General features: G+C 31.9%; 1 protein-coding gene across 1 annotated transcript; it reads left to right on the forward strand.

Moving 5' to 3' along the window:
* Positions 1-1564: 1564 nt before the first annotated feature.
* LOC137805501 (uncharacterized) lies at positions 1565-2101 on the forward strand. The gene has a single exon (XM_068605441.1). The coding sequence runs from the start codon at positions 1565-1567 to the stop codon at positions 2099-2101; it is 537 nt and encodes a 178-aa protein (XP_068461542.1).
* Positions 2102-11566: the final 9465 nt, after the last annotated feature.

Below are 11566 nucleotides of genomic sequence, written 5' to 3' on the forward strand. Positions count from 1 at the left end.
TTGTAGTGAATGCTCATTTCTCGTACAATATGCTGTTGGGACGACCATCATTGAACAGGTTAGGGGTAGTCGTCTCAACTACCCATTTAAAAGTGAAATTACCATCTCCAACGGGTAAGGTGATAAGTTTAATAGTAGATCATAAAACAACCCGAAAATGTTACGAGAACAGTTTGAAGACCCGCCCAGGAGCCTATACAATTGCAACTTTCGAGCAAATTCCAGACATAGAGGTAGGTCTGACGATCGACCAAAGGGAAAGGTGCCCATAACCGACTGGAGAAGTAAAGGAAATCGATCTAAACAGGAGGAAACTCAAGGTCGGGATATTGCTAGAAAGGAGTTTCAAAAGAGCTTTGAAGGAAGTACTATCAAGAGATATGAACGTTTTCGCATGGTCAACGATCGACATGCCAGGTATTGATCCAGACTTTCTATGTCATCATTTAACTATAGCTCTGCAGGTAAATCCAGTGACTCAAAGGAGGGGGAAGTTCAATGAAGAAAAGATGATGGTGATCAAAGAAGAAACTCAAAGATTATAAGAAGTCAATCATACCAGGGAAATCCAATACTAGAAATAGTTGTCAAATGTAGTAATGGTAAGAAAAGCCAACGGGAAGTGGAGAATATGTGTCCACTTCATCGACCTCAACAACGCATGCCCAAAAGACTCTTATGCCTTGCCCAACATCAATATCCTAGTAGACAATGCTTCAGGTTATGATTTTTTCAGCTTTATGGACGCTTTCTCTAGATACAACTAGATCTGGATGCACCCATTCGATGAAGACAAGACAACTTTCATGGTTGAAGCAGCCAATTGTTGCAACAAGGTAATGCCTTTTGGTTTAAAAAATACAGGTGCAACATACCAACGTTAGATGGACAAAATTCTACAACCCATGATCGAAAAGAATATCTAAGCCTATGTAGATGACATCGTAGTAACTTCAGCTTGGGAAGAAGCTCACCTGACCAACTTGGAGGAACTTTTTCACACCATTGGTAAGTACCAATTGAAGCTTAATCTAAAAAATTGTGTGTTCGGAGTACGATCAGGAAAGTTCTAAGCTTCTTGCTCACAGAAAGAGGCATAAAGGCGAATCTCGACAAGTGTACCAAAATCATCATGAAAAGTCCAAGCAACATAAAGGAGGTCCAACGACTCACAGGAAGAAGGGCAACTCTATCTCGTTTTTTATCAGTCAGTGGAGAAAAAGGGTACCTTTATTTCATGTTCTTACAAAAGAATGAATGTTTCCTATGATCGCCAAAATGTGAGGAAGTCTTTTGTAACTTAAAGGAATACCTTTCCAATCCCTCGATCCTCTACAAACCTACTCTAGGCCATCCGATTCAATTATATCTTTCCATCACTGATCGTGCGACAAACTCGGTTATTGTGCAGGATCAAGAAAAGGGACAAAAACCTATCTATTTTGTTAGAAAAGTATTGTAAGGGGCCCAAGCCTTATATCAGTCAATTGAAAAGGCAACATTAACCGTTGTTTTCATTTCCTAAAGGTTGTGCCATTACTTTCAAAGTTATGCAATAATAGTAATGACAGATCTCCCACTTCTGAAAGTCTTGAGCAAACCTGATATAGCCAAAAGAATGGTCAAATGGGTAGTAAAACTATCTAAGTTCGACATCCAATATGAGTCTAGAGGCCCGTTGAAAGGACAGGTACTTGTCGATTTCATAGTAGATTTGACTCCTAAACAAACATCGATAAATGAAGATTTCAAGTGGAGCTTCTTGGTATACGGAGCGTCCAACCCGAAGGGTAGTGAAGCAGGCATAATCCTTGAAGGGCCCAACGGAGTACATCTCAAGCAAGCTCTCTGTTTCTGTTTCAAAGCTAGCAACTACCAAGTCGAATACGAAACTCTGATTATTGGGATGCTCCTAGCAAAAGAGATGGGAGTCTCACGATTGATGGTAAAAAGCGATTTGCAGCTGATTGTAGGGCAGATAACAGGAGGATTCCAGGCAAAAGATCCACACTTGTCCCTATATCTCAATTATGTGAAAACTTTGGCTGAGAGTTTTTCGACATTCAATCTTATACATGTACCCATAGATCAGAATTCCTAAGCTGACCTTTTGTCTAAACTAGCAACCTCGGGAAAAGGGAGCAGCCCATCGAATGATAATACAAGAGACGTTGAGAACACCTAGAATAACAACATGAGATCTAGTAGAAGAATGTCTGACGTTGTTGTAGGTGGAAACAAGGAACACTTGAATGACCCCCTATATTCGCTACATTGTTGAAGGAATCCTCCCGAACGATGTTGACCAAGCAAAGACAATTCGGAGGAACGCCGGGCGATACACTCTAATTGATGGACATCTTTTCAGACATGACTATTCTCAAGCATTGCTGATTTGCGTGAATAATGAGCAAACTGATAGAATCCTGACCGAGCTCCACGAAGGCATCTGTGGGAGCCATATAAGGGACTAGGCTCTTTCCCTCAAATTAACACGGGTAGGTTACTACTGGCCTACCCTAAAAGAAGACAACTATCTACATTCTAAGAAATGCAACCAATACTAAAAATATGTTGATTTGTACCATGTCCAACTGAAGAACTACACTCCATAATTAGTCTCTGACCTTTCCACACCTGATTATAACAAAAATAAATACTTCACCAAATGAATAGAGACGAGAATATACATAGTAACCTAAATATAATACTAATTATATATATAAGTCTTTGCAAATTTAGGGAATGTGAATGAGTTTTTTTTTTGTCTTGACTTCATTGATTGAGTTTTTTCACTTACCCCAACATAATAATGTCTGATACAGAAATACTCGAAAATGCATTGAGTGATGAACAATTTCTCTATTATTCATGATATACATGGGAATATAATAATCTCATTACAAAATTACCTTCCTCCACTCAAATAATAAAAAAAGTAATTTCAATTAAAAATATTATTTTAAACCCTAAACTCTAAACATTACCAATTTTACTTGTAAATATATGTGAAAAAAAAAAATTGGCATCCATAATTGTGCACCACTAGATTTCTTTAAAAACAATTGCTTTTTCTAAAAAAAAGTTTAGACATTTACTTTTATACCCTCAAAATTTAACTTCTCTCTTCCCACTTCAGATATCCAAATATGAATTTTAAAATTCAAATCTAAACTCCAATTCGGAAAACAATCCTAATACTCATACAAACTATAATCTCTTACCTTGTGTTTCAACAGTGAACTTTGTAATTTCTTTATGAAATTTAAATGCAATGAATTTGAATTGATTTTATTTTAAATTATTTTGTTTGTATAAAAGATAATTCAAATTGTGCTGGATTTTATTTTATTTAATGTTTAGACTGAGTATTTCAATTATCACTAGATATAAAATTTATCTCATTAATATTGATAGAGAAAAACTTAATAAATATTAAGTTACATATAGTCCTGACCTACTTAGATGGATAAATAATGTCAGTAATGCAAATACAAAAATAATCATAATCAATGTTGATTAAAAAAAGTCAACCAACACTGACCGAAAAATAGTTTTATTAGCATTGATGAGAAACCTTGATAAACATCAAGTGAAGATTAGTTATATCACTTTTGGTTAAGAAAACTTTAACTGATATCGATCAAGAAATCATCCTAATTTATATTTGAATTGATCTTGACAGAAGGAACAACATTAATATCATTTGAAAACAATCTCAAACGTAAATTGAAAAAATTGTATTTGAAAATTCGTCTAAACACAGTACATTGATAAAAAAAAACTATCACAGATTTATAAATTGACAAATAACAAAAACTACTACAAATTAGACTTAAGTGAATTATTATTTTTTGCCTAAGTCATTAGGAAGCAACTTTGTCAAAGTCTACATCTACTTTCAATCAAAACCACTCAATGAAATATTGGACATGGACTTAATATTTTGAGAGAATAAATTAAATTTGGATCTTTAAAGCACATGGACTTGGATTGCAAAATTTTATTCAAAACGAGCTTTCAACAAGCTTGAACCTTATTTTTCATGCCCAAATTGACCATTTTACCTTACTTAAAGTGAGTTATGGATTATAATTTTGAAATTTTTATAAAAACATGTTTTCTAGAATTTATGCAATGTGAATTCTAAAATACGTTTTCTGAAATTGATAAGATTTTCAGAACAAGATTTTTGAAATGAAATTTCCAGAAAACATGAAATACATTTTGGAATAGCATTTTCAGAACAATTTTTTTAGAAAGTATGTGATATCTTTTGGAATCTGTTTTTCAAAATGAGTTTTTTAAGATAAACTTTTCATAATATATTTTGGAAAGAACTTTTTGGAACACGTGAAATGTGTTTTAAAAAACAATTTTGTTTTCGCTCTTCTTCTTCCTCTGCAACGTTCTCATTCTCTTCTTCTTTTTCTACTGCAACAGTAACAATGGTGGTGGGCTGCAGTGAGGAAAAAGCGATTAGAGGGCAATTTGGTCATTTCAGCAACTATTTGGTGCATGTTGAGGAATGGGAGTATAGGAAGCAAAAGCCTTTAGATTTTGTTCATAAAAACTCATAAATATCGGGCATTGGTTGAATTTGAACAACATTTTAAATTTTGAAGTCTTTTTCTTCTTATACTCCCATAATTACTAACTACCTCTCTATAATTTTTAAATTACATTTTGCGAATGTAAAAGTAATTTCCAACTTATTTATTGAAAGAATATTTCAGAACATGATTTTTTAACAAGAGTTTCATAATAGAATTTTCATAACAATATTTTTGGAACCAGATTTTCAGAATAAAAATTCTGAAACTAAATTTTCAGAATAAGATTTATAGAACACATAAAATATTGCAAAATGAATTTTTTGGAATAAAAAAATTTAGAATAAGCTTTCTGAAATGTACATTATACCTTTTAAAATAAATTTTCCAAAACAAAATTTACAAAGTAAACTTTTCAAAACATATACTATACTTTTTTAAATTAACTTTTCGGAACGATTTTTTTCTCAAAATAAGCTCTTTCTCTTCTTGTACTTCCTCTCAAACACGATGTTTGCTTCTAGGGCAGCATTGTAGTCGAAGACGGATGAGAGGGTACCACTCCTATTTGCTTCAGTCGGCACATGCGGGTGAGGGAGCGGATGGAGAGGAAGTGAAGCGGTTAAGGCGTCCTCTGAAGAATGAAGAGAAAGGAGAGAGTGTTAAGCTGAAAGACACATCACACACCTCAACTTACCATCCTACCCTTACTTTTCTTCATTTTATTCTTCACAAGCATGTCATGCATGCAGAGGACAAGCACAGTGCATCACTACATGCCACTGCCATGGACTGCTGTTTACGCATGCCATGAGATTCCTGAGTTTGGCTCAGGAATCCTTTGACGACAGAGTGCCATTTGAATGCCATGAATGCAGTGGGTGAGAGTAGATGTGTGATAATAAATTGCTCATTCACGTATATAAAACCATGCCTCTAGGAACTTCAAAATTCACTCAAACAAACTCAAATTATCTTTACAAAGTTACAGATTGGTTTACTGAGCTTGGACAGGTTCGTGAGGTAGCAGAGTGGTAGGGGAGTGAGTTTGATAGTGCATCTTTGATCTCAGGTTAGCATTCTGTGAATTTTGTAGAGCACATAATCGATTATCACTGAAAAACAAGAGAGTACATAATAAATTATGTTGTTAAAAATAGTGAATAATCGATCATGCTAGTGGCATAATCGATTATATGTGTATTTTTTGAAGCATAATCGATTATGTGCTCTGTGTAAAAGTCAAGTTAATTGATTATGCTGTAGAATAATCGATTATGTTGGATTTATAACTGCATGCATAATCGATTATGCTGAATTTTTAAGGCATGGATTAATTAGTTATGTTCATGCTTTTTTTCAAATTTCTAAAATTTTGTTTTGTGAATTGTTTTCAGGCACAGGTTATTATTGTGTTCTTGTGGTGTTGTACTTCATCTAGTGTAATTGATCTTCTTATGCTCTTCTTTAGGTATGTATTTTTTTTATATGTATTTTTTGTTTGTGTTTTAAATCTATATTTTGTTTGGATGTATGTGTTTTTTTATATGTATTTTTTGTTTGTGGTTTAAATTTATATTTTGTTTGGATGTTTAGGATTTTGTAATTTAATTTGTTTAAATTATTTTAAAGTAGTTATTTATGTTAATAAGTTTGTAATTTTAGATGTGAATTTTGAAATCATACTAAATTAATTATCCATGTTAATTTGTTGACGTAATTTATTTTATTTTTTTATAAAATATAATTTTTTATTTTCTTTGACATTAATTTAAATTTTAGATGTGAATATGTTTTTTGAAATATTATTATTATTAAAAATTATTTATTTATTTTTTACGAAAATTAATTATATACATTAATTTAAAATAGAAATATTAAGATAGTAATGAAATTTATATTACATTATTTAAAATTAATTTAATAAATTAAATATATTTATTATTGAAAATCCATTTGAATGAATTTTGAGAGTGTTAATTAAAATCCATTTTAAATATAAACTAAATTAATGTAATTATTGTTTTGTTATTGATTAATAGGAGTTTTTTTGAAAATATTAGTCAGAACACATTCAATTTTGTTTTCTGTTTTTATATTATTCCTTTATTTTTTAGATTCTTTTATTTACAAAAAGTATTTTTTGAACATTTAATTCTTTATTAAAAAAAGATTTTTTTATTTTAAATTAATATTTTGACAGTAGGGAAATATAAACTGCATTTTTTTCCATATCCAATCATTCAATACTTATGTGTATTAAAATAATACAATTCATGTATTAATTTAGATATGTTTTATTACTTCTATTACTTTCAGATATTATATACAGTTGAACATATTAATTTATATATGTATACAGTTTTTAATATACTAATTAAAAGTCAATTGAATGTAACCTTTTGGATTATTATTACTAATATAAATTAAGTTTGTCTTATTAATCAAAATTAATTATATGCATTATTTAAAATGAAAAATATTAATATAGTAATAGAATTGATGTTATATTATTCATAATTTGTGTATATATTTAAATCGATTTTTTATATTACAGTATTGTAGTAATTGCATTATACATGACATCATCATCCTAGAAATGTCACAGAACCCGTAAGGGTAAAGTTCTAGCAAAAGATCATGTCGTTCCTCCTCCCCAGCAATGGGGATTGAAGAAGTTCTTGATTATTCAAGATACTTTAGTACAAAACGTTAAAAGATGATGTTTGAAAATATGTTTCACGGAAGATCAGTCTTATCACCAAAAGCTATGCATTCTCCATTTTTTGCTGCTTCAGGGTTTGAATTCCAAAACCTTATGAATTTCCAAAGTTTACAACCTTTCCTTGGAATCAAACTTCCGTATTATGAGGACTTGGTCATAGTATTTTATACAAATCTAAAGATCACACCTATTGGTCACCTTGCCATTGAGATTTGCGGAAAGCGAATACACATTAATCAATTGGATTGGATAAACATTGTCAATATGAGGTATAACGGTGTTAAGTTAACCCTGGGACGATCCCTGAGGAAGTAAGTTTTGATCGAGCACTAGTATTATCATCCATGATTTGTGAAAATGTTCAAGGTCAAAATGTTAGAAATGTCGGTAATTTGAAAATAAATGACCGACTATTACATTACACATGGGTGCACATCTTGTGCCCTCGTGGGAGCAACTTCACACAACTATTGTATGAAGATATTTTCATGATGTGGTGCATCAAAAATAATATAATGATTAATTGGCCTCATTACATTATGCAACACATGATGAAATGTCGAGATAACAACATGCCTCTGCCGTATGAAATTTTGATAACATGGATCTTGCAAGTGTATGGCTTCAACTTGTCAAATGAGCAAGCAATAATGCTAGGATGGAATCATTACTTTGGAAAGAAGAGTATGACGAAATTAAATATATTCCAGGTCAATGGTGTATTGATTTGTCAAGCCCTATCATACTAGATGATGATATATTGAGATGTTATGTGCATGACTCTGCGAATGAATTGTGAATTTTAATAGACACTTGATGGTTTGAGAAATTGTATGATACTTGATGAATTATGTTTATTAATTTGAATTTGAAGTTATATAGAAATATTTATATAGCTAGCTTACCCTATTTTTTGTTTGTGTTTGTTTCTTTATCTATGATGACCGTGTTTTACACGTGAGCAAATGGGGTTGTATGTAGTAGACCTCCTCAGTGAACAACTGGAGGATGAGATAGCTTTCATTTGAATGCTTTGTTTTTGTTTTGATAACTTTTATTGTACATATTAAAATCCCTATAAAAATAAATATTTTTTTGAAATGTACATATTCATATGTTAATTACATATTTCTTATTTTATTATATATGGATAAAAAAAAAATTAGAGATGTTACAAAATAAAATTGAAAAATAATTATAATAATAAAGAGCATTTAACCTTGAAAATATCAATCTCTATCATTTTACTCTCTAAATTTTATACAACGAGACGAAGTTAAACAAAGTTATGGAAACCAATAAATTATCCTCCAAATAATTAGCATTTCTACTATTATAAATTATTCTTCAAATAATTCATTTCAAATATTAAAAAAAATATTTAAAATTTGAAAAATAAAGGTATAATTAGTTAAATAATAATTAATTTAGTTTTAAACTTTACAAACATATAAATAGAAACAAAATTTTGAATAAAAGAACATCAATTAAAATATAATGGAGTGAGTAATAATTCTAGACTAGTGAGTCACAATCAGACCATCTATAAATATATAGTGAATTGACAGGTATCGGTGTGATGAGTGTGTTAGAGATCTCATATCAAATAAAGATACAAATATTTCAAAATATATAACTGGATGTAAACATCACTTTATAATTCAATTTATAAGGTTAATTTAAACTTAAAGTTCACTTCTCACTTCTTAATAATATACATAACCTACTTTTATTATATATCTACTAAAATATACTAAAGTATATATAATTTTTTTTTGAAAGAAAACAAACTAAATCATATTAGACTTAGTATCTTTCCAAATATTCAAGATACAACCAAACTTGTAAAAAATATATCTAAAATGCAAAAAAACATATAAATAATATTCTTCTAACCAATCTATTACCCCCTGCATAATAATTTTTTTTAAGTTTAAATATCATAGATTTTCTTTCTCATATAACTAAAATCATAAACGATAATAGGATGATAAAAGGTCAAAGTTTATTTTGTCTAAAAAATTGATAGGATGGTAAAACTTCAACATGAGTATTTTTTATTTGTTTTATCTTAAAAAGTTACACATCATCGGTTTTATTATCCACATAAAAAACAGATGTATATGTGAATACTTTTAAAATCTAAAATATGAAAAATAATTCATTAAATACAAATTTTTAGATAAAAGATTCTCTTAAAGTATAATCTAAATAAATTTACATAATAATATATTAGTAAAATTAACTTTAAAAATTAAATAAATTTAAGCTGTTCATTAGAGGTTTAAATATAATTAATATCTTTAAAAATAAATTTAATTCTGTTAATCCAAAAACTGTATAAATTTGTAAAACTAAACTTTAAAAAATCATTTAATCATTTTGCCTATAAAAAAGAATGTGTGAAATGTAAGATAAAAGAAAAGAAAATAGTGAGAATGTTTGTTTGGTAAAAAAATATTCAGAAGAAATGACATGACATGTCCCAACCAATTTATATATATATATATATATATATATATATATATATTAATTTTAATTTCTGAAAATAAAGTAAAAATGGTGTACTTGTATGGATGACGGGGCCTAGGTAATACTTATCCACTGGTACACAATTCGCTGACGTGCTGGTAGTCTCCTAATCCTTCGAAGCTCAAGTCTGTGCTAGTATAGTTGGTGTGTTCTCTTAGTTGCTACCCGAAAAATCGTTTCTAGTGCTCAATTGTCCGCCCGAAGCTATAATGGCTGACATATGTGGCGTGACCGACCGTGTGTGTCATGGCCAGGAGAACGCACCGGTCGATTTTTTCTTTGTATATAGCACTTTGTTTGCTGATTTGCATGTAACCCTACCTTTCGATAACTTCACTATGGGGGTCCTTCATACCCTCAACGTAGCACCGACACAGTTACATCCCAACTCATGGGTAGCCCTTCAGGCGTTCCGAGTACTGTGTCGTCTGTTCAAATTGGAACCTACCCCCGAATCCTTTTTGTATTATTATAACACACGTTCGAGTACTCCTGTGAGTTGGTTATCTTTGTCTAGCCGACCGGGGAATATTCGTTTTGCCGCTTTTACTACTTCGTATAAAAATTTCAAAGAAAGATACTTTAAATTTTTTGTGGCCGAGACTATTTTTATAACACAAATGGGACAACCAAATTTCCGTTTCACTGGACAGAAAAATCGACGCAACTTGGTAATTGGTTGTGGTCGTCTCTGTCGCCCTTTGATAAAGAAATTTTAGTCGTTATTGATCAACTGCCTTATAAGCTGCCAACCCGAGAGTTGATAGCTTTATATGGGTCAACCACGAAGTGGACGGATTTTAATGGTATGTCGACCTTTTGCATCCAGCTATATTACTGGCTATGTTAATGTAGTTTATTTATATTCGTACTTTGCAAATATTATCATAAGGATGGATCCCGCTTTAAGTAGTTTTATGAGCAACCTAAAAAGACAGGTTGTCGCATGAAAACTCAGCAGTCTTGCTGGGGTTGGGAAAGGAAAGACTGATGTTGAAGAAATAGCACCGCCCGTGGCGGTGGCTGCTCCAGCTGTTAACCGAAAGAGAGGTCGTTCACCTAAGGTTCAAGTTGGCGCTGAAGTATGGCTGTCGTCCAGCAGACCCCTTACTATGTTGGGCTCTTCAATGCAGGTGGCTTCGGCTATGCAATTTGAGCTCCGTCCAGAAGATGAAGGTGTTCTGGCAGCCATCCCTACTAAAGATTTAATAGAAGAACTAGTTGAGTTGCAAAGTCGGGTTACTATTGTGGGGAAAGCCCTTGGAGATGAACTAAATAGGACCCAAACGGTGGTGGTGCCGAAGCTGAAAGCTGAGTTGGAAGAGTCGGCCAACTCTTTAAAAAGTGCTATAGAGACGACTGAAACTTGCAGGGAGGAAATGCAAAAGAAGGATCGGCTGGCCAAGGAGGAACAAGAAGCATTGAAGTTAACTCTTGCCAAAGTGATGGCCGAACAAGATAAGCTTTTAAAGGAAAAAGTTGATGTTGAAGCCAAAGGAGAATCTCTTGCTGCTGAAATGGAAAAGTTCCAAGAGTTATGTTGCATATTAATGAGGAAAGTTTCAACCAAGGCATTCGGCAGGCAATTTTCTTTCATGGCATACCGGCCGAGGACTCGAGGTATGACTTGGGGAAAGATGTGGTGAATGGCCAACTAGTGCCACTCGGGGGAAATGCCGACCACATAATGGAAGATATCCAACCGTCCGAAGCAAACCAACAAGATCAATCGATGGAGGGAAGTATATAAATTGAA

Source organism: Phaseolus vulgaris, chromosome 3, assembly GCF_000499845.2.
Source record: "Phaseolus vulgaris cultivar G19833 chromosome 3, P. vulgaris v2.0, whole genome shotgun sequence".
Classification (NCBI taxonomy): Eukaryota; Viridiplantae; Streptophyta; class Magnoliopsida; order Fabales; family Fabaceae; genus Phaseolus; species Phaseolus vulgaris.

Coding starts and splice junctions, on each gene's coding strand:
- LOC137805501 (XM_068605441.1), top strand. CDS start 1,565: ATGACAGATCTCCCACTTCTGAAAGTCTTGAGCAAACCTGATATAGCC.